Genomic DNA, 24,819 nt, shown 5'->3' on the forward strand with positions numbered 1-24,819 from the left:
CTGCCCACTGGCCACCTCACAAATCTTTCAACTTAATATACAGTTGCAAGAAAAAGTATGTGAACCCCATGGGATTACGTGGAGTTTTGCATGAATTGGGCATAAAATGTGCTCTGAACGTCATCTAAGTCACAACAATAGAAGAACACAGTCTGCTGAACATAATACTACACAAACATTAGATGTTGCCATGGTTTAATTGCACATAACATGTAAACATTCACAGTGCAGGGAGGAAAAAGTATGTGAGGCCCTAGCTTAATGACTTCTCCCAGAGCTAATTGGAGCCAGGAGTGAGCCAACCTTGACTCCAATCAGTGTGATGATATTGGATGTGTTGCTGACAGCTGTCCTGCCCTTAAAAAACACACACCTGTTTTGGGTTTACTGGTTTCAAGAAGCACTGTCTGATGTGAACCATGCCTCGCAGAAAAGAACTCTCAGAAGACCTACCATCAAGAATTGTTGACTTGCATGAAGCTGGAAAGGGTTACAAAAGTATCTCCAAAAGCCTTGATGTTCATGTGTCCACGGTAAGACAGACTGTCTACAAATGGAGAAAGTTTAGCACTGTTGCTACTCTCCCTAGGCGTGGTCGTCCTGTAAAAATGACTGCAAGAGCACAGCGCAGAATGCTGCATGAGGTAAAGAAGAATCCCAGAGTGTCAGCTAAAGACCTACAGAAATCTCTGGCACATGCTAACATTTTTGTTGACACATCTACAATAAGGAAAACATTAAACAAGAATGGAGTACATGGGAGGACACCACGGAGGAAGCCATTGCTGTCCAAAAAGAATATTGAAGCACGTTTGAAGTTTGCAAAAGAGCACCTGGATGTTCCACAGCACTACTGGCAAAATATACTGTGGACAGATGAAACCAAGATTCAGTTGTTTGGGAAGAACACACAACACTATGTGTGGAGAAAAAAAGGCACAGCACACCAACATCAAAACCTCATCCCCACTGTGAAACATGGCGGAGGGAGCATCATGGTTTGAGGCTGCTTTGATGCCTCAGGGCCTGGACGGATTGTTGTCATTGATGGGAAAATGAATTCCAGAGTTTATCAGGACATTTTGCAGGAAAACGTACGACCATCTGTCCGCCAACTGAAGCTCCGCAGAGGATGGGTGATGCAACAGGACAATGACCCAAAGCATACAAGTAATTCAAAGAAACAATGGCTGCAACAGAACAGAATACGCCTTCTGGAGTGGCCCAGTCAGAGTCCTGACCTCAACCCAATTGAAATGCTGTGGCATGACCTTAAGAGAGCGATTCACACCAGATATCCCAAGAATATTGCTACACTGAAACAGTTTTGTGAAGAGGAGTGGTCCAAAATGACTCCAGATGGTTGTGCAGGTCTGATCTGCAACTACAGGAAACGTTTGGTTGAGGTTATTGCTGCCAAAGGAGGGTCAACCAGTTATTAAGTCCAAAGGTTCACATACTTTTTCCTCCCTGCGCTGTGAATGTTTACATGTTATGTGCAATTAAACCATGGCAACATCTAATGTTTGTGTAGTATTATGTTCAGCAGACTGTGTTCTTCTATTGTTGTGACTTAGATGACGTTCAGAGCACATTTTATGCCCAACTCATGCAAAACTCCACGTAATCCCAAGGGGTTCACATACTTTTTCTTGCAACTGTATGAAAATGAAAAGTGTGGTCAAAGTCATCAGTGCTTTCAAGATTTGACAGTAAGGAATTATATGTTGGTCAAGAAATATGAAGCCTGCCACCATGACAAGGTAAACTATTTTTAGCAGGACCCTACACTAACACTAACTGCACTACCTTTTCAATACCCCCGAATCTATTTTCCCCTAGGATATCTAAGAAAACAAAACAAAAAAAACCCAAAACAAAAAAAAAAATATATTCAGCAAAGAGACAGGCCAATCATGCAAAGAGACATCCCAATCCAACAAAGAGACATCCCCATATATTCAGCAAAGCGACATCCCAATCCAGCAAAGAGACTGCCCAATCCAGCAGAGACATCCCCATATATTCAGCATAGAGACATTCCAATCTAGCAAAAAAAAAAAAAACCCATATAGCACAGAGACGCCTATACACCTGTACACACTCTGCCCCCTCCTCACACCTGTACGCACTCTGCCCCCTCACACCTGTACACACTCTGCCTCCCACACCTATACAAACTCAGCCCCCCCCTCCACACCTATACACACTCTGCCTCCTACATCTATACAAACTCACCCCCCCCCCACACCTGTACACACTCTGTCCCCTCACACACCTATACACACTCTGCCCCCCCCCCACACCTATACACACTCTGTCCCCTCACACACCTGTACGCACTCTGCCCTCCCCCCCCACACCTGTACACACTCTGCCACCCCCACACATCTGTACAAGCTCTACCCCCCCCACACCTGTACACACTCTGCCAACCTCACACACATCTATACACACACACAGCTCCTAATTAAAAAAGAAGGTCTTCCTAGTCCCAGGTCACTGAGACGCAGAGAGGACCTGCAGCCGATCACAGTCCACAATGCGGTACAAGCAGCACACACACGAGGAGAGCACATGCAGGAAGTAGCCAGAGGTGTCATTAATAAGCTTGATGTGTGAGCTCAATGACACAGAGGAGCAGCTGCTGACTTCTCTTTATAGTGCACCATGCAGCTTCCCTGCACCCACCCCTGCCATCACCTTGCCTGTTAGGCCTCTCAGGAAGCTTGGGCCCCTGCATTTGTATCTGCTGTCCCCCCCAATGCTGGCCCCTTGTTGGGGTCTGGAGCAGCCCTTTTTCATGACCTGCTGGAGAAGCTACACAGCCTCATGAGCTCTGCCCCTCTGAGGAAGGTTTTGCTGGAGTTTGCTGATGTTTATCGAGGTCCCAGAAGTCATACAGCTGGGAGAGGTCTATTACTGATCATCTTTGGAGCTAACTATGCTGTCTCACCTAAGGATCTGGTCTGGAGGACTCACTGAAGAATGTCTGGTGGAAGCTGGAAACTGAGCAATTGTCATTAGATATATAGAAGAGATGTCTGAAGGAAACTGGGGGAGTTCAACTGTCCTAGAGAGACATCGTAAGAATAGACCTGAGCTCAAGATCCAAGTGACTGTGTGCTAAGGATAAGTGTCAACAGTAGCTCTTTCTGAGACAGCTCTTACAGGGCATTATCTGGCTTTATCTGGCCCTTGGGCACTATTCCACCAACCGATACCAATGATGGAGCACCATTCCCCCTAATGAGCCATCAATGAGGCACTATTCTTCTCATTTTTATCAACAATGGCACACTGTTCCTCCTGTTAAAACCAATGATATGGCATTGCTTATTTTCTACTCCCACTGACCACATTCCAGCCTCCATAAAATCTGAAGGACAATAAACTGGCCCTTTGTTTAGAAAGTTTGGAGAACCCTGCCCTAGACTGTTTATCGGAGCCAGAGTGAATGGACCTTTGTCTGTCCGCATGGTGGCTTTGCACTGTTTTGGGAAATAACAAATGCAAATATTGTACCTTCTTGAATTTGACTTGGTATAAGCCTCTTGTAGTCCCTGAACAGCAAACAAGGATTGAACTCCAAAGGATGGAGAGTGAACAAGAGAAAAGGGATAGAAATTCTCAAGACAGAGCCTTCTGAGTGTAGAATTTAAGTTTCAGTTATATAGGGTTGTAAAAAACAAAAAAGTAATTTAGGACCAATACTCTCATCCAGAGGGTTGCACCACACTCACATTAGAGAAGGTCGAGAAACTGAATAGTTAGGCCTAGGGGGAATATTGCTTTCCCAGTGCAGATATAGGTCACTCTTGATGCTTAACATGGTGGTTTTACGGGTGATCCTGTGCTGGGAAGGAGGTTAAATCCTGATGGTGGATATGTGTGAGGGCTTGTTTCTTCACACATAACGCTCATATTGAGGAAGGGAGAACCAGCACATGGAGCATGCTCATAGGACTCCTTCTATCAGCACGTTCCTTGTGCTGGTTCTCCTGCCTCAGCAGAGCAGAGTGACAGAGATAAGCCCATCAGTCTGCAAAGTACAAAAAGTAAAAAAGGTGAAAAAACATGTGCACTATCGTATGTTACAAATGCATTCCAGCAAGGCTTTTTTTCCAGCCAGATTCCTCTGGCATAGCCCTGTGCAGTCGGCTTGTGTGCCACTAGTGACAATGCTCATCTGCTGCCAGCTCAAGTAGAACTCTACCTACCTGGCACTCAGAGCAGGAACATGGGGGGGACAACTGCTGGAATGCAGTCTGTTTCATGGGCTGCAGGGTAGGGTATTCTATGCTAAGCTGCAACCTTGTGTTTGGATACCAATGCCCCCTGATTGTTGATGCCACTGCTGCTCAACAGGTGCTGGCCTCTGGGGAAGAGGCAGAGCCACAAAATAGCAAAGGGCGGCTGCTGAGAGGTGAGTAAATGGGGACAGTGGAGGGATGGGGAGGATTGTGTGTGCAAAGGTGAGAACTGTTCTGGTGCAGAGATCAGAGCTAAAGAAGATGGCTGCGGAGTTTAACTGCTGAGGAGAAGGGGTTGGGGGGAGAGAGTTTGCAGAGATAAGCTATGGAAAAAAAGGTGCAGAGGTGAGCTTTGAATGGGGGTTCAGAGGTGCACTCTCTGCATAGCGCACTTTTGAAGCCAGCATTCTGAGCATAGCATACTCCTAAATACTGCACCCTCTGCATAAACGCACTCCTGAACCCTGCATTCTGTGCATATCACACTCCTGAACCCTGTACTTTTGCACAATGTACTCTTAAACCCTGCATTCTGAGCGTAATGCACTCCAGTTTCCTGCATCCTCAGTGTAACGCATTCCTGAATTCCGTACTCTGTAAGTACCACACTTCTAAACCCCCCACACTCCCAAACCATGCATTTTGAGCCGAATAAACTGAACCCTACATTCTGTAGAGGATATGTATAGGGTGCATCAATGGAGGAGGCTGTGGACCGAGAGATGTCAGCCAGGGATGGAGGAGACAGTGGACAACAGGAACCGGGCAGCACTTCTAGGAGTTAAAGGAAACTCTGTATGTGGAAGAGGATAGAACAGGAAGACGCTTCTAAGTTCTGAGGTTGCTGCAACACACCCTGGAGCGTACGCTGTCTAGAAGATTGCAACCGGAAGTGACGTAGGTTAGGAATGGGCGTGGAACGGTGATGTGTTTTGGAGCATGCGCAGAGCTCCGTCTTCAAGACCGATGCCAATGAGTGATAGGAGCCAAATAAATAGGAAGAAGGGGCAGGGAGGGGGAAGTGCAAGCCCCCCCGAAGCTCAAACAATGGAGACCAAGGGAGAGTCCGTTTCTCCCTTGGCCTCCATTGTTTGGGCTTCAGGGGGGTGTGCACTTCTGTCTCCTCAGACCGCCCCCTCCTCGCCCCTTCTTCCTACTTTTTCGGCTCCTATCACTCGTTGGCATCGGTCTTGAAGAAGGAGCTCTGTGCATGCTCCGAAACCCGTCATCGTTCCACTCCCATTCCTAACCCACGTCACTTCCAGCTGCAGTCTTCTGGACAGCGTGTGCTCCAGGGTGCGTTCCACCATCCCGGAACTTGCGGTGGCCATCTTGGACATCTGATCATCAGCTCCCCCCGTCAGCTGCTGGCCGGCACAGCGGGTTCTTGCATGGTGGATTGAGCCTCTGCACTCTGACGATTTTATTGAGCCTGTTTTAACTACGAGTTTCTAAGTGTTTCCAACTATCATTATTAAAGATTCTTATGGATATACTGCACTTAGAAGCACCTTCCTGTTCTAACCTCACCCTACACTCTGTGCATAGCATACTCCTCAACCCTGAACTTGTGTGTTATGCACTCCTGGCTTTATTAAATATTGCCCCTTTAGGACCCTTCCACTAGTGCAATTTGGTCACGTCCACCCAATGACAAGCATCCGGGGCATAAGGGGTGGGAGAGTTCCTCCACCTATTCTCTGAGAAAAAAAGCCCTGCATGTCAGTAACATCATGCCGGCCATCAGGCTAATGTGTGCACGTTTACGGACAGAGAAGCTTAACTACATGTATGTGCAAGAATACAGACATGTGCACCACAGATACTGGTGCCAAGTGGGCTATTTAAAGGGTTAGTTCACCTTTACCAGGAAACTAGCTATGCAAATAGGGAGCTTGTGCAGATAAAAAGAAACTGTGCAGCTCTGACTAAAGTTGAATAATGCCCTTGCTATAGTTGTAGGCCATTCATGTACCTCCTGAAACCTGACTGGAATACTCCCAAGACATTGCTAGGACAAGCCTAGTCATTATTGTTCATCTCCTGTCACTGAAGTGAGCTCTCAAATACTGAGCTCAGAGCTACTGCATCAGTGGATATAAAGCGCATGTGAGTAGGTTTGAATTAGAGAAAGATCTCACTTCTGTGATGATGGAGGTGAGCAGTAATGGCTTGGCCTCATACTTACATAGGCAGATTTTTGAACAGGTGAACTAACCCTTTAAACCTGAGCTCTGTATAGGATCATTGATGAATGGCCTTTCAGTCTGCTGTCACGTAACTCTTGATCTGGAAGCTTATGCTGACCTTGTTACTGACCCATCTTCCACCTGACCTGCTTTTGTATTATCCTTGTCTACTTATAATTTCTGCTTTTGTCCATTACCAACCTTGACTTCTGACCGAGATGGACTTGGCATCTCAATGCCTGCACACTGCCAGCCACAGCATATGCTTGTTTTTGATCCTGCCTATGATTTGGTGCCGTCGCAAAAAAGTGTATCTTCTTATTTCCATGTAAGGTCCTCTTTAAAAACTCCAGACTTTTCTAGTCTCCCTTAAAATATCTGTTGTTTACATAGGAGAGCAAGCTGTCCTTTCAGCCAGCAGGGTAGTCTCATAGCTTATTTACTGTGCTGCACCACTAGAATTTGGCAACAGATGGCGCTCCAATTAACACAAAAATTGTAACTTGTATCCCAGAGAGAATCAGACACTTGCAATAAACAACTTGTTTTGTTAAAGCTGAACTCTGGAATAAAAATATATTTATCACCATGATTGTAACTAGGGGAGGGTTCGGGGGTGCAGATTTCAGTTGCGACCTGCTCCTCGGCAGCTCCTCCTTGTTTTGGATGTTGTGCTGGGGTAGGGCTGCCAACTATGCATCAGGAGAAGCTGTTCATAAACTCTGGGGTGGGCTGGCTGCAGCTGTGAAGGCTGAGTGTCTGTGACACTCCCACAGAGCCCAGTCAGGACACTCTTCCCCCCTCCCTCCCTCCCTCCCCACATGGAAAGGAGAGGAGAGAGAAGGATCTATCTGTTCTATCTCCTCCCATTAATATTTATCTATGTCTGCTCCACCTACAATGCAATCCCCCATGTACAGCCAGTACTGTGTCTGAGAAAGAGGATGTGCGGGTGGGAAATTTGAAGTACAGAAGCCAGCAGATGCATTGTGGCTGCAAGATTGATGTTTCTGCCTGAGCCTGCAGATACCTGCCTGAGGTGAGTGAGCAATTGAACCCCCTTCCTGCATTCTTACAGGAGCTTTACACACTTGAACAGCTTCTTCATGTCCAGTTAGCACTTAGGGTCAACTTAACTCTGATGTAAGGGGGCACGCCGCTGGATTCAGATGTAAGGGGGAACTCCACTGGATTCTGATGTAAGGGGGCACTCCACTGGATTCTGATGTAAAGGAGCACTTTGCTAGGCTCTGATGTACTCTGCTAGATTCTAATGTGGGATGGAATTCTGACAGATCCTGATATAAGGAGGCAGGATGCTGGATTCTGATCTAAGGGTGCACTTTGCTGGATCCTGATCTAAGGGTGCACTTTGCTGGATTTTGATCTAAGGGGGCACTTTGCTGGATTCTGATCTAAGGGGGCACTTTGCTGGATTCTGATCTAAGGGGGCACTTTGTTAGATTCTGATGTAAGGGAGCACTTCACTGGATTCTGATGTATGGGGACACTCTGTCAGGCTCTGAAGGGGGCACTCTGTTTGATTCTAATCTAAGGTGGTGGAACTCTGGGGACACTGACATAAGGTGGGACTTTGGAGACATGAATGTAAGGAGGGTATGTGATGTATAGGGGGAAATCTGGGGACTTTGATGTTAGGGAGGAATCTGATGTGAATGTGGTGCTCATCCTAACTCTTGTTTTTTTTTTAACTTACTCCTGACCCCTATGCTCTATAATTATACTGTTCATAGACCTGACCAAGGTTTTCATTCTCTCAGCAGTTCCTGGTTTTAAGTTCTTTTTTTAAGGTAGGTTCAGTAAAACAGCCCTTAAATTATTCATTTTTTTCTTTAAATCAGCAGGTTAAACGTTTCCCGCATTCAGGTGGATGGAGGAATCACGTTGGAACGAGTGGGAGCGTCCAGCAACGAGGAGCTGTGTCTTCATTGGTTGGGGAGCGAGGCACGAGCTGTGGAGTACTAAGAGTGACCCCCTGGTGTTTGTACATGATACCTGTTACCTGGAGAGTGATTCCCCTGCTGGATGGATGAGTGTTCCTGATCCCTGGAGAATGATGACCATTTGATTACTTGTCTTTCGGTTGGATGGCCAGATGATCCTTTGATTTTCATCTTTCCATATCCAGAGGACCAGGAGTGGTTTAATTACTCAAATGCACATAACATTGCGCTGTCTGTTTAGTGCAATGTACACTCATTTTTACATCACTGGAGTCACGATTTTCACCTCAATATAGAGATTTACATATATTTGTAAATGTATGCCAAAAATGTAGATTTGTATTTTTAAAGGCATACAGTATATTTGAAAATGCATGTTTAAAAATATTTTTCATATATTTTGTAATATAAACGCATTTCAACATACAGTGTATATATATATATATATATATATATATATATATATGTATATATTGAAATATGTTTTGAAATATATTGAATATAGTCAAAATTGTATTATTTCAAATATATGTCAATATATTTGGGAAGAATATTTTTAAAATATATTACAAATATATTTTTCTTCCATGTGGGGTACATTTAATATTTTTCTTTTTGCCTACAGCTCACATGGATTATTATTATTATTATACAGGATTTATATCGCGCCAACAGTTTGCTCAGCGCTGTACAGTATAACAGGAGACAACACAGCAACAATACAGTTCAATACAAGAGGGTTAGGAGGGCCCTGCTCCTTAGAGCTTACAATCTAAGAGGAAGGGGCTGGTGGTACAATAGGTAATAACTGTGGGGGATGGACTGGTAGGAGGAATAGAAGATTTCATTATTAGCTAAGGGCAGGATAGGCTTCCCTGAAGAGAGAGGTTTTCAGAGATCACCTTAAAGTGAGCAGAGTAGGCAATAAGATGCTCGACTTCTGCCATCACCAAATATCGAGAAGAAGATAAATCTAAATAAAAGTAACAATAAGTATGCACAGTATTAGAATAACAACAGTGTTGACTAACAGGATTGATACCCCTTTGGGTTTGGGCTATTACTCTCCCTCTGTTGTAGCAGTGTGAATAGTTTCCTCTGAGCCTCTTACCTTTTCTATTGATAGTAGCAGATCCCCATACAATTACACAACATTCTCTCTAGGAAACAGCACCAAACCTATACCACACCCATAGTGTTTAGATCAAACACGTGTTCGGTTGGAATGTTGGTCAAAGTTCAAGCATGCAGGTATATATCTCACACTCAGGTGTCTCTGGGAAGTAGTTCCCTTCATGATGGCGCTGGAAATAGGCATCACCCTCTTTCTCCTTACCGTAGTCACTCTTCTAATTTACCTGGTGTCATGGTGGAGGAGGGTAAAGCACAGTAATCTCCCTCCAGGGCCCACACCTCTGCCCATACTTGGGAATATAATGCAAGTGAGCACCACGGAGGTCCCTAAAGCTTTGATGAAGGTAAGTTTAGTAAATACAAAAAATGTTATGTTTATCCAATAAGGGGGAAAGCTTCCAGTAGGAAGACTTGTTGTGGTCTGCTCTTTAACCCCTTGCCCTCCTGAGGATTTACCCCCCTTCCAGACCAGGCCATTTTTTTTGCGTTACTGCACTGAGTTACTTTAACTGACAATTGCGTGGTCATGCAACGCTGTACCCAGATGAAATTTATGGCCTTATTTTCCCACAAATTGAGCTTTATTTCGGTGGTATTTCATCTCCTGTGTGGTTTTTATTTTTTGCGCTATAAAAAAAAGCCTGACAATTTTGAGAAAAAAAATTATATTTTTGACTTTTTGCTATTAAACATGTCCAGTTAAAATATTTAAAAAAAAATCAAATTTCATCATAAATTTGGGCCAAAATGTATTCTGCTATGTCTTTGCAAAAAAAAAATCCCAATACGTGTAAATTAGATGGTTTACGCGAAAATTATAGCGTCTACAAATGGCGGTATATACACTGGGATTTTTTTTTAATTTTTACTAGTAATGGTGGCGATCAGCGACTTATAGCGGGACTGCGGGACTGTGGCAGACATTCTGACACTGGGGGGAACTGACTTGGTGTCACTGACATCCCCAGTGACACCAATACAGTGATCAGTGCTAAACAAAGCACTGACACTGTACTAATGGCACTGGGCAGGAACGGGTTAAAATGTGGGACAATCAAAGGGTTAACTATGTGCAGGGAGTATTTTACTAGGGGGCGGTGTGTGTGTGTGCTTCACTGTAATCACACTGCTCTGGATGGCTGTGCTGTGCACAGCCATCCAGAGCAGTGTCCCCGAGCTGACGGAGGAAAATTGTTAGTAAACATAACAGTTCCCCTCCCCGTTGGAGATCTTAGGAAATCACCGAGTGCCAGCGAGTAATTACTGGCTGGGACCACGTATGACAGCCGCGAATGGCAGCGCGGGTAGGTCCCCCCTCCTGGAAATGCGAAATCACGTATATACGTGATTTTGCACACCTGTGCCGCCCTGTAGCAATATTTCTGCTATAGGGTGGTCGGGAAGCTGTTAAAAGAGCATTTTCCTCACTTTGGCAAGATTTCTTTTCACTTTCTGTTGTGTGTTCAGGACAGGAAGTGAAGTGGACTCTAACCAATAGGACACAACAGGCAACAAAATGACTAAAAGATGACTTTAGACTAAATTTACTAAGTACATACTTAACGCATACTTGTTATACTCACTTTGGAACCTAAGGGGTTAATCCTCTGTGTAAAAACGCTGTTTGATCCTGACTTCTCTGATCCTCCCCTTTTTCCAGTGCCCCCCCCCCCCCCCCCTTATCTCCTGATAAGACATATTGCAAGGAGACACTCTGCATATGCTCAGTTTGGCATGCATTGGTAGAGAGGTTTTTTTCTTGGAAGAGTGCATATGATCAACACAAGGCCAATCAGCACTGTCCAGACAGATGTCAGGGGTTCTGCATTCTCTAGAGCAGAAAGAAAACTCCTCCTACAAGCTTTAACCAGTGCTCTGCTGAACACTGATAGAAGTCACAAGACTGCTCTAACTGCTGATGAGAAAAGGTATTTAGCAGTTTATATTTAGTAAATAATTGCATTTCCATGTTCAGTGTACTATGCGAGACCAGACAGAGTGAATGCAGGGTCCTGGGTTTGGTAACACTATAAGCACAACCCCAGGTTTCCTATGACAGTTTGTTTGGACCAAGTTGGTCCAAACAAACTATCTCCTTTACTAAGAGAAGCATCCACTGGGAGCACTGCATAAACTGTATGTAGTGTAACCTGAATTGTAACTGATAACTGCTGTAAAACATCTTCCTTTGTTGCTATATTATTCTTCTGCAGTGTGGACAGGGTTATACTGAATATTCATTAATACAGAACTGCAGCAGCTATCTTAAGGGTGAATTCACACATAGTGCAGTGACAGGCGTGTTACTGCAATGTAAAATGCCTGTCACCGCAAGGACACATGGAAAACATTTGTTTCCTGTGTGTCCCATTCACACTGCAATGCACTACGGATCTGTGATGCAGTGTGTTGTGATGCAATGCAGACATGCTGCATTCTATTAAATCACACTGTAGAGAATCGCATGGCACTGTGCAGCAGTGCAGAGCATCATACTACTGTACAACAACATGAACGAAGTGTACTTTGTACACTTCAAGTAAGGTTTGTAAAGGAAGCTGCGCATGATATGCTAAATCGTGCACCCAGGGCCGTGGATAAGGGGTTACCACCAGTCCTCCTGTATGGGGCCCAGGCCAGCAGGGGGGCCCTGGATGAATTGGATGTGGGTGGGGAGGGTGATCGGCATGGTGGAGGGGGGCAATTGCTGGAAACAATCCCCTGTACGTCTCTCTCTGCAGCAGCTGAAAGCTGGCTTCTTCTTATCTCCCTCCCGCTGGTTTTCAGCTACTGCAGCGGGAGCCATACAGGAGATCGGTTCCAGTAATTGCCCCCCTGGAGCACCTATCACCCTCCCTGTGCATTATGTTTCCCCCTGCTACCCAGGCCCCTCTGTGCCCCCCCCCCCCCATGCCCACAGTAATGCTGGATTCCCTCCTCTCCTTCCCAGCAGCAGCTTTAAACACACAATACGATCCTTCAGGATGGAGAGTAGGGGAAGGGTCCTCTAAATATGTCACATTTATCAGCCCCTTCCTTTCCTGAATGTACACAATGAGTGATCAGTACTGATCACTCACTGTGTTCATTCATAACTGAAGCATTGAAAACTGTTTTTTTCTTGGGGGGGGGCCTGTCAGGTTGGCTGTATGGGGCCCCGTGGTTTCTTACAGCAGCCCACCATGCACCACACTGTCTCCTAATGCAGTCGGGAACAGACAGTTGTCAGAGAGGTAAAGTGCTCAGGCAGCTGTCCATTCTTGTGTGAATTCGCCCTTAAGGAGACTGCTTTGCAATGCTGGTCTATGCAGTGTCTCCAGTGCAGGCAGCAATCATCTTGGCTGGGTCTGATTTGATCGTGGAGGTAATTGACTGATGCAACAAAGCAAAAAGAAGGTGTCTGCAGTTGAGAGAGAGCACCACAAGGTTGCAGTCAAGGGGAAACAGTGGTGTGTGGACAGAGTTTTCTGATGCTGTGCTGCCCAGGAAAAGAGTGCTGATTAGAAAATGCTGCTGCCATTATACTCTGTGCAATAATACATAGAAAAGTACTTGGATCCTGAGAGCCTGCACAGGGGATCAGTGTTTCACTTGCTGGACACAGCGAGTGATTGTGATCATCAGTAGTGGACCACTGGCTATTACTGTTGGGTGCTAGCTTGCGTAAGAGGAGCCTTTTGCAAACCTTCGTGGAACTGCCTCTTGGCCATTGACTTTTCTTATTTCCAGGTTTTGTGAAATACTTCTGCCTCAGTGGGGTTGGCTTAAATCCCCTTTATTTTGAAAAAAATAGTCCAGTGCTCCTTTGGATTACAAAGACTGTACTAGAGAGCACTCCTACCACTTGTAAGGAAGGAAATGAGGATCTGTCTCAGCAGGATTGAAAGAGAGAGATTAGTAGAACTTTTATCCCTGTCTGACTTGAACTTGATTTTTTCTGAATCTGAGCATGTGTCCAGAGACTCAGAAGAGGGTACCCTGGGACTGATAAGAGACGGACATCATATTTCAGCTTTCTGCTGGGAACTGCAGTGCTTTCTTCAAGGGCCCAACATTGCCAGCCAACATTTTTTTTCATCATTCATTGGTCAGAGTGTGGACTGTTATCGCAAGTTTAGACTGTCTTTATATACTGTTGTTAGATAAATGCAGTTCAGTTCTGTTAATTACTGGTATTCAGAATACTGTTTAACTGTATCTAACCCTATCTAAACTTTATTTGTCTTATTGACTGTTTGCATGAGTGCACTATTTTAGACTATGCTTTGCCTAATAAATTCTTTAAAATATCTCAGGATATGTTGGTAAGTTCTTGGTGAATGAGGTGTGTCATCTTCAGGTGTTTAGAGAAAACACAAAACAACCCAGCAGGTCCTCTGGGGGAAGCGCTATGGTAGCATCAGCTACATGAAGTATAAAGTGCTGTTTCCTAGCAGCAGGATGAAAATTACCAATTCCATTCTGGGGACACAATTGAGGACGGCTAAACGCTGCTCAGCCATTCATAGGAGGCTTTGTATTTTTATCAATGAACACAAGGCTGCCCTGATTGGCTGAGGTGGAGAGCAGGCGAAGAAGACATCACAATTTCTATCTCTGCCAATTAGAGGAAGTTTGTGTATTCATTCAAAAAATAAAAGGCTTCTTGTGGATAGCAGTGCTTAGTCCAACTTACTATTGTTTGGGAATCAGGATGGGAAGTCCCATCCCTCTGTCAAACACAGCGCTACATACTGTATATAGCCAATGCTACATAAAGCATGGTTCTCTAGTCAGCTACTATCTGTAATTTTGCAGACTTCTTTAGAAAATGTAATCGGCCTATGAGCTGATTTTTTTTTCATCTTGCTATGTCTATTTAGATGAGTGAAACCTATGGACCTGTGTACACCTGCTACTTAACCTCCACACCTGTAGTTATACTGGTCGGGTACGAAGCAGTGAAGGAGGCATTGATAGAGCACAGTGACGCATTCAGCAACAGAGGAGAACTGGACCTGATCAGTTTATTATTCAGAAACCATGGTAGGTAGCTAAATGTGATATAAAGTACAACCAGCTTATTAGATCTATGTGGACACTGGATTATTTAATATGAGAAATGGACAAGAGCAATGGTGATGTGCAAAGTAGCAGTAACCAGATTTTAGGAATCAGATTTTTGGATTGCTGAAAGATCAGTGAAGCCACTGAATCCTTCACAATGCATGTTGCCTGATGTAATTTATTTGAAAAAAAGCTCCTAACTAGAGATGAGCTTGGGCATGTTCTAATGCTTGTACAGACCATTGTGGCAGAGCCTGCCAGGGAGCTGTCACCTATAATGGACCAATCATCTGTGGCAAGGGCATTCTTGGCCCTGCATTTGCCCATACAGTATAAAAGGGACATGCACACTATATTGCCAAAAGTATTTGGAGACCTGCCTTTACTTGCATATGAACTTTAATGGCATCCCAGTCTAAGTCTGTAGGGTTCAAAATTCAGTTAGGTCACCCTTTGCAACTATAACAGCTTCAACTCTTCTGGGAAGGCTGTCCACAAGCGTTAGGAGTGTGTCTATGGGAATGTTTTGACCATTCTTTCAGAAGCGCATTTGTGAGGTCAGGCACTGATGTCAGACGAGAAGGCCTGGCTTGCAGTGTCTGCTCTAATTCATCCCAAAGGTGTTCTGTCGGGTTGAGGTCAAGACAGGCAGGCCAGTCAAGTTCCTCCGCTCATCCATGTCTTTATGGACCTTGCTTTGTGCACTGGTGCGCAGTCATGTTGGAACAGGAAGGGGCCATCCCCAAACACTTCCCACAAAGTTGGGAGCATGAAATTGTCCAAAATGTCTTGATATGCTGACACCTTAAGAGTTCCCTTAACTGGAACTAAGGGGCCAGGCACAACCCCTGAAATACAACCCCACACCATAATCCCCCCTCCACCAAACTTTACACCTGGCACAATGCAATCAGGCAAGTACAATTCTCTTGGCCACTGCCAAACCCAGACACATCCATCAAATTGCCAGACAGAAATGCATGATTCGTCACTCCAGAGAACACGTCTCTACTGCTCTAGAGTCCAGTGGTGGCATGCTTTACACCCCTGCATCCGACGCTTTGCGTTGCACTTGGTGATGTAAGGCTTGGATGCCGCTGCTCGGCCAAGGAAACCCAATTGCATGAAGCTCTCTACGCACTGTTGTTGTGGTAATCTGAAAGCCACGTGAAGTTTGGAGGTCTTTAGCTATTGACTCTGCAGACAGTTGGCGACCTCTGCGCACTGTGCACTTCAGCATGCGCAGACCCCATCTGTCTACAAGATTTTTACGAAAATACTGGCTAACAGATTGGCTTGGACCAGGTGGGATTTTTCCCATCTAGACACGACACAGAAAACAATAGGAGGACCTTTGACCTGATTGATCTAGTCAATAAGTCCCCGACTCCTGCTCTCTTGCTGAGCTTGGACGCCCAAAGAGCATTTGACCGATTAAGTTGGCCATACATGTTTCTAGGCCTGGAGAGATTTGGGTTTAGTGGTCCGTTTGTAACAGCTTTAAAACCCTTTTACTCCACTTCCTCCTCCCAGGTCAGACTAGTGTCATTTTTATCTCTTTCCTTTTGGATGTCCAACGGTACACGCCAGGGATGCCAGCTTTCCCCCTTGTTGTTTATCCTGTTTTGAACCCCTGGCTATAGCTATTAGATCCAATCCAGATATTCATGGGATTCGCACCCATAATAGCGACTTTAAACTGTCTTTGCTTGTGGATGATATCATGCTGATGCTGATGGAGCCCCACATTACTTTGCCAGTTTTACATCGTACCTCACAGCTTTTTGGTGCCCTGTTGGGTTATAAGGTTGACACGTCTAAAACTGAAGCATTACCACTCCACATACCATCTGCAATTTTATCTTCCCTTCAGTTAAACTATCCCTATCGGTGATGTCCTCATGCCTTGAAGTATTTAGGTACCAACTTTACTTCCTTGTACCACTCCCTTTGTGAAGCAAATTTATCCCCTCTATTTCATGCAATTTCCCAATCCTTAAAATCTTGGGACAATCTTGCCATCTCCTTCCTTGAATGGATTAATGTGCTAAAAATAACCATACTGCCTAAACTTCTGTATCTGTTTGAGACGCTTCTTGTTCCTATCCCCATGTCCAAGTTGCACTTCCTTCAGAAATCCTTCCTCCAGTTCATCTGGCATAGTAAATCTCACCGAATTGCCCGTACTGTCCTTCTCTCTCCTTGATCTAGGTCTTGTGGTTCTCTCAGAGTCCCCCTAATAAATGGGCCTAGATTGAATGGCTGCAATTAAGTCCAATGCACCCTTGTTCTCTACTCTGGTCTATGACCAACATTGAAACCACCTCTCACAAACATCTCCTGCTTGGACCCATGAATTTCACGTTACCTATATGGAGGTGGTATAGGGTTAGATATGGCCTGTCTCCTCTGTGTTCCCCTCAGACCAATATCATTCTTAATCGCAATCTCCCAGACAGTTTGGGTTTGGCTAGTGTGAGACCCTGGGCCGAGGCCAATCTATTTCAGCTGCAACATTTGGTCCATTCAGTGACTCGTAAACGTAAATCCTTTTCTGCGATTCAAAAAGCCACTCGTATGTCACCTCATCAATACAATGTTTATCTACAGATGTATCACTTTTTCTCCTACAAAGCTCCATCCCTAACCCTTGAACTTCCCACTTCCTTTGAATGCATCTGCACTCAGGGTCCATACTAACGAGGCATAATTTCCTCTTCCTATAAGCTGCTTCAAGACACTTGCCCCCTTTCTACTGATTCACACCTTTATATGTGTAAATGGCCCCGAATCCTCCAGTGTGATATTGCCTTGGATCAATGGAGTAGGATTTGGGAAGCTGCCTCTAGATCTTCCATATGTGTAGTATATAAAGAAAATACTTATAAAATACTGATGTTTTGGTATAAGACTCCTGAGGTTCTCCATGCTCGCAATCCGAGTGTTCCGTCTGTCTGGTGACGAGTACAGTGGTACTCTCTTCCACATGTTCTGGACTTGCCAGCATATTGCACCTTTTTGGAGAGAGGTCCTTAACCTTTTGCAGTTACTTCTACAGGCTCCTATCTCATCTGAGCCCATCCACTTTTTGTTTGGCCTACCTTTTTCAGGCCACTCCAAATTTGCCAGGAAACTATCCTCCCATGTTTTAACAGCAGCCAGGAGAACCATTCCCATGCATTGGCTTTTTACTATGCCTCCTACATGTTCAGAATTGGTGAAGGTTATAGCAGAGATTAGAAGAATGGAGTACCTCACTGCTTTGCATGCTGACTCTGTCCCCATATTTGAGGCAGTTTGGGAACCGTGGGATCTTTCCATTTCCGATCTGCCTACTAAATTGTCTGACAATGATGGCTAATTCACTGGTATGTATTGACATTGTATGTACCTATATGCCTCTCATCGATGAGCCTATTTCTCTGTTCTTTTATTGCTTTGTGATGCAACTCTGTTTGTTGTAAGCATTTTGAAAATCAATAAAAAGTAAATTTACACAATGCTGTGATAGATTGGTAACTTTTTTTTATACAGCCACCCTCATATTCATGAGTCTACGAGTTGTGTGCATGAGTGTTTGCAACTTTCAAAAAGTTTGTTTTTTTATTTTATGCTACTTTAAGTTAGAACGAAATATTAAACAGAACAAGTTGGTATTGTATTCAGTATTTATGAGTGTATTTGTCTGTTCTGCAATTCAAAACTTTATTACAAAGCATCTTAAAAAAGCATTATTTATTATAGTACTTTCTTGGTTAATGGAAACATGGGAACTCTGAAGCAAGAGATGATTGTGAAAAGAGATTTTAGTTTAGTGCTCTTGGTTATAGAATAGGGTTGATCAAGTTATAGTGTATGAATAATTGTTTCAAAGGAGCTACCATGCTATGATCCTTTACAGGCTTGGAAGTCACCACCTGGCATTGTAGTATAGTTTTCTGAGCTGTAAACAATCTTATGTTCAAGGGATTATCATGAGTAATGGAGAAAGGTGGAAGGCAATGAGACGCTTCTCTTTAACAACCTTGAGAAATTTCGGCATGGGGAAAAGGAGCATTGAAGAGAGGATCCAGGAAGAGGCCCACTATCTGAGAGAGAAATTCGCAGAGAACAAAGGTAGGTGACTATAACAATTAATGAGCCATTTTTAAAATTGACCCTAATTGGAATGCCTAATAAAAAATATTTGTTTTAAAGAGAAAATGTAATGGTTTTTCGTAAACTTGTAACTGATGTTTTATATATCCATATACAGTATATATATATATATATATATATATTTATTGTGTAGGTAGCCCTAATAATTACATTGATCAGCCATAACATTATGGTCACTAACAGGTTATGATGGGCTCGATGTCATCATTGGCCGTTCATGTGTTCACCGAACACATGCCAGTAAGGGCATTCAGCGGACTATTCTCCCTCCAAGTGTCCCACAATGCACTGCGCTCTCCCAGTGCATTGTGAGAGCCATGATTGGCCACAGGTCAGGTGTTATGCTTTGGCCAATCACAGCACAATGCACTGTGAGAGCCATAATTGGCCAAAGTCACGGTGACTTTGGCCAATCATGGCTCACAGGTAAATCCACACCACACACTAGATAAGACTGCTTATTTAAAGGAATTTATCTTTTTTTCTTACTTTAAGCAATGAAAAATGATTGCTCCTTTGAAAAAGGTACTTTTGGAAAAAAACAATTTCACTAATTCTTGTCCTTCAGAGCAGTCCCAATACCCCTTTTATGGCCAATAACTTGCATATAAGTCTTCAAAATGGACACTTTTGAATTTACAAGTTCGAGCCCCATAGACTTGCATTGAGTTTGAAGTTCGCAGTTAAACATTCATTAGATTTGAACGTTTGAACATGTGGGTGTTTGGCCCATCACTAATGACAGGTAAAGTGAAAAACATAGATTATCTTGTTACTATGGCATCTGCAAGTGGGTGGGATAAATTAGGCAGCAATTGAACATGTTGTCCGTAAAATTTACATTGAATACGTTAAAAGCAGAAAAAAGGGCAAGCATAAGAAAGTGATCAATTTATTTTTGAAGATTCTTTTTATTTGCTGAAAGAAAATAAAAATGCATACAAAACAGAGCTGTTGGGCATTCCCTGGCTCAACAGTATACAGTAGAACAACAACTTACAAAAACACAGTTAAAGCAACCATAAGAATGGTCAGGGCATTAGGCAGGACTTCCCCCCTGTCCAGTGGTGTATTTAAGTTTCTTGATACCCTAGGCAACACAAAAATCATCTCCCCTTCCCCCCCATCATGGAGAGACCCTACCACCGACCAACACCCCCCTTCCCCACAAAGAGAGCCTGACATTGACCAACAACACCCCAGCCCCCCGCCACCTCCACCCGAGGGAGCCTTCTACTACCACCGCACCCATACACTGACAAACCCCCACCCTGGCGAGAGAGAAGACACTCAACTTCACAGCTACAGACATCCCCAGGAACAAGAGTCAGGCTCTCCATACACCATCAAGCAGCCCGCAGCCTCTCTCAGATCCCCCCTGGTCCCAATGCTGCGTGTGTCCCTTCTTTCAGGGGGGCTGTGCTGCCCCCCTGAAAAATGCTGCTGCCTGCCTGAAAAATGTCTGTCAGGGCTCCAGGGTATGACCAGAGGTATGTGACTGACGCAGGGAAACGCAGACTTCAGATATGTTATAAACAATATAATTTATTAACACTAACAATACAAACATAAACGCAGTGCAATACTAAAACATAACACAGTGCAAACGAACCAAACCAAACCACCCACAGATAACAGTACATACAATGCAAGCGTCGTCAGGCAGGGCGGGTCAATAACAATCGGGCAGGTAGGTACAGGGGGAGCAAGCGGAGAATGGCCGGGGTCACAAGCCAGGTTCAGCAGGTAGCGGGCAGCGTGGTACAGAGGGTCAGGCAGAGGGATGGTCAGGAACGAGCCGGGGTCAGAGCAGGAGAGGGTCAGCGTAATCAGAACAGGCAGAGTTTGGCAACAAGGAAACGTACTAGCAGGAACACAGGAACAGGAACAAGAATGCAGGATTACAAGATACAGGGCCCAGGAAAAACACACACACCAAGGCAAAGACTGCAGGCCTGGCCATCACTTAAATACACCTGCATAAGCAGTTTCAGGTGTTTGGCTGGCTGCAGGGTTGAGTCTCTGATTGCTGGGAGCACCCGCTGGCCAGCCCTGGTACTGCAGCCCACAAGGCAGGTGAGTCCCACCATTACTGGCAAGTCCATTCCTAACAATGTCGCCCTAGGGAAATGCCTTGTTTGCCTTGTGCTAAATACGCCCCTGCCCCTGTCCTCATTATTGTAGGCCCTTGCAGCTGAACCCTTAGCTGTCTCTCTCAGAATGAACCTTAATAATAGAGATCTCCGCTTGGTTTCACTGTTTGAGACAACCGACTTACATGGCGATGATATGCTTTTATACCTATAAGACTCCGGTCCTTCCCTCATAACTACCCTACATACCATTGAAAAATTTGAGGCACACTCCAGGCTGCAGATTAACTGGAGCAAGTAACAAATTCTTCCCTTAGACATATTCCCTCCTACTCAAGACCAAGCTAGTCTCCCCCTGCGCAGAGTAGCATCCATCCAATACCTAGGTGTTCAGGTCACTAGGACGCTGGCGGATTATGTGTTAGGTAATATAGAACCACTGTTTACTACACTCAAGACCCGAACCCAAACCTGGACACACCTCCTTTTCAGGGTCATGAGGAGAAAAAACTTAATAAGGATAATCCTCTTACCTAAATTTCTATACATGCTCTGGCACTCCCCACTGTTTGTCCCGCTCAAAATCTTTAAAGTGATAGGCTCCATTCTTAATAGTTTTGTTTGGGGAGTGAGTAGTCATAAACTACCCTGACACATGCTCAAAATCCCCACTGATCTGGGAGGGATATCCCTACCCAATTTCAATGCTTATAACCTGGCTGCCCAACTGACTTACTTTTTACCATTTGGACAAATCAGATTGCGTTTGCAATTAGGCCCTGGTTTGTGGACGGCTAAACCAAGTGGCCCATACACTGATACGGGTTATAATTCCTGGAGGGGGGAGCTGGTGCACCCACTTACCAATCCTATGTCCCTCTGTGGCACAACCCCCAATCACCGGAGCTGCTCTCTCTATACAAAGCTATGTTTATTGAGCCTCCAGAGGGGTCCTCTATCTTCATCAGTTGCTTATGCTAGAGGGCCCTAGACTGTTCCAAGCCCTCAAGGAGGAATTTGATCGCTCCATTCACATGCTATTTCGCTACTTACCTATTGCCTGCCACCAATATGCCCTGTTCACATTATCCATTATTCTCAATCACATCCCCCCCCTTTCTCTCCCTGGCTGATTACATGTGGAGCTTCCTAACCCCATTGTATATTTCTTATTTTATTTTAATAAAGCTTGACTTTTGAATTAAAAAAGTAACCTTGAGAGCACTGTGGTAATTGCTCGGCTCACGATATAGGAGTAAGGCAGCACTGAGTACAAAATATTGTCTTCAACTCTCCAACTGGGCATATGGGAGAAGTACAGCAAGGTAAAATACAACTATCCCTGCACTGACTCCATCTATAGCAGAAATGAGAAATATTCATGTGGTCCCTATCTCAAAAGCTATAAAGAACACTCAGATGGATTTGATCAACTTTGACAAGGGCCAAATTGTAATGGCTAGACCACTGGGTCAAAGCAACTTAAAAAAATGCAGCTCTTGCGGGATGTTTCCAGTCTGCAGTGATCAGAAGTGGTCCAGGGAAGGAAAACCAGCAACAAGGTCAAGGCACATGGAGAGTGAAGGCTGGCTCTTGTAGTCCACTTCAATAGGAGATCTGCTGTAGCTCAAATTGCTGAAAAAGGTAATGCCATTACCAATAGGTTTCAGAACACACAGCGCATCGAAGTTTGTTGCTTAAGGGGCAGTATAGTTGCAGGCCAGTCAGGGTGTCCATGCTGACCTGTGTCCACAGACAAAGGTGCCTACAATGGGCACATGAGCATCAAAACTGGACCAATTTGGAGGGATTTCCTTTCACTTTTTTGGCTATGGGACAGGAAGTAAAATCTTCCAGTGGGACATATTTGAAAAAAAAAAAAAAGGGCCTCCTCTACTCAATCAAAAATGAAAAGATTAGTGTATTTATCTTTTTTTAATGCTGTATAGTGATAGCTCTCTAACTGGCATTCTTTCTCTGTCAATAGACACCCCTTTTGACCCAACATATCTGCTGGGATTGGCTGTCTCCAATGTTATTTGTTCCATTGTGTTTGGAAAGAGATTTGACTACGAAGACAAGAAGTTTATGTCCCTTCTAGAATACATCAGGGAACTTTTCAGGGGACTGAACTCTCGTGCTGGCCAGGTGAATATTCAAAAGCAGACTTTTTTTATGTAGTGCTACCCTACCCCCTTGAGGTTTCAATTACACCCCTAGTGAACCCTCCTGTGTGTAATTTCCCCAAACTCAATTCTTCATATTATTATACAATCTTATGCAGTGATGTTTGATAAACCATATGAAATAAAATAAAATTGTGCAAAACGCATAAAAACACAATACATAAACCCACTTGTGTCCCTAAACAGGGTGAAATCACAAACATGTATTAAACCACACATGATAAACACTTGGCATAAATAAATGCCCAAAGGTTCAGTGAACATAGACTGACAAATGGCACTATTGTGCCTATAAAACAAACAATAGGACGGTCTGGATAAATGGACCTTGACTGTAAGACAATCTACCAGGACTATAATAAATCCTTCAACATAAATGTGCGACCACCACTCAACAAGTGCCCACATGTACCAAAGTATAAATTGCAGTGCTCTTGTCCCTAAACTTGGGACTATACTGCTATATAAATAGGAAGAAAAAAAAAATTATTAAATAGAACAAAGTCCACAAAAACACGTGCCACCAATTATTAATAAACAATAAACAAATCGTCCATGTGTGGAATCTTCAATATGGCTGGATATATAGAAACCTCCAGCGATCAATAAAAATCTGGCAGGTGAACAAAAAGTGTAATCCTTCACCAGTAAGATTGCCCCCTCACCTTCATGAACCGACCACACAGGGTCAAACAGCTTTTTTTGCTATTAAGCACAGCCTTTAGCAATACCTTTGGGCATTTATTTATGCCAAGTGTTTTATCACGTGTGGTTTAATACATGTTTGTGATTTTTCACCCTGTTTAAGGACACAAGTGGGTTTATGTATTGTGTTTTTATGTGTTTTGCATAATTTTATTTTATTTCATATGGTTTATCAAACATCACTGCATAAGATTGTATAATAAAATGAAGAATTGAGTTTGGGATAATTACACACAGGAGGATTCACTAGGGGTGCAATTGAAACCTAATTTTTGATTAAATTATTTATATAAGTGGGGGAGCGCAGCAACAATTTTGTTATAATTTTAATCCAATTCTATCCAGGTGTATAGCCAGGTGTCAGCGGCAACCCATTCCTAGAATAATAGTGTATTCAGGGTAGCGCAGGTGGTTTTCCATTGTTTTTTCTACCCCCTTGAGGGCCGCTTTAGAAGCTTACCCATTGCTGACACCACCTTAAACCTTTGGCCAGGAAGACCCCCTGACATTAAACCATAAAGCAGACACACACAGTTTAGGGTGCACTGATATTCTGGTTATTATAGTGAGGTCAGAATCTGAAGAATGGAAGCGCAACAAAATGATGCCAGTATGTGTGCCTAGAATGAAAGTTAAATACTCTAGATGGTTCAACAAAGTGTTGCAACACAGTATCACCTTTAGCAATTCTTAAATGTCCTGCAAAGTCAGAATTTAAAACTTAGTCCCAGCTTCTGAGATGTTTCTCCCCAAATGAGCTGGAAGGCACTATCAAACTGTCAGTCTAACTCCCATTGTAAGTGGATACTTTGGTTAGATGCATCAATATCCCTTTAGTTTGTTTGTTTCTCTTTAACACAGAGGTGTCCAATCTTCTGCACACTTGATGGGGCCCTAGTTGGTTAACAAAAAAGGTTCAGATCCTTCCTGGTATAAAAGAGAGATTCCCTCAAGCTAGTGTAAACACAGAATAGAGAGAACTTCTCCTTTAAGGGATGTTGAATTCAGATGATGACACTTTAACACAAAGAATGAAGTCTTTACTGAGATTTACTGAGGTTGCAGAAAGGGGCGGGAGCAGACTTCAACAG

General features: G+C 43.9%; 1 protein-coding gene across 1 annotated transcript in view; it reads left to right on the top strand.

Annotated features, from left to right (window-relative positions):
• Positions 1-9,642: 9,642 nt before the first annotated feature.
• Positions 9,643-24,819, top strand: part of LOC149445164 (cytochrome P450 2C8-like) — a 32,082-nt gene continuing 16,905 nt past the window's right edge. Inside the window, exons 1-4 of the mRNA XM_089654220.1 lie at positions 9,643-9,884; positions 14,403-14,565; positions 18,553-18,702; positions 22,825-22,985. Of these exons, the coding sequence (XP_089510346.1) occupies positions 9,702-9,884; positions 14,403-14,565; positions 18,553-18,702; positions 22,825-22,985 (657 nt within the window). The 5' untranslated portion in view covers positions 9,643-9,701. The remainder of the gene's footprint in view (positions 9,885-14,402; positions 14,566-18,552; positions 18,703-22,824; positions 22,986-24,819) is intronic.

Source organism: Staurois parvus, unplaced genomic scaffold, assembly GCF_062004578.1.
Source record: "Staurois parvus isolate SC_StPar_1 unplaced genomic scaffold, SC_StPar_1.0 ptg000746l, whole genome shotgun sequence".
Lineage (NCBI taxonomy): Eukaryota > Metazoa > Chordata > Amphibia > Anura > Ranidae > Staurois > Staurois parvus.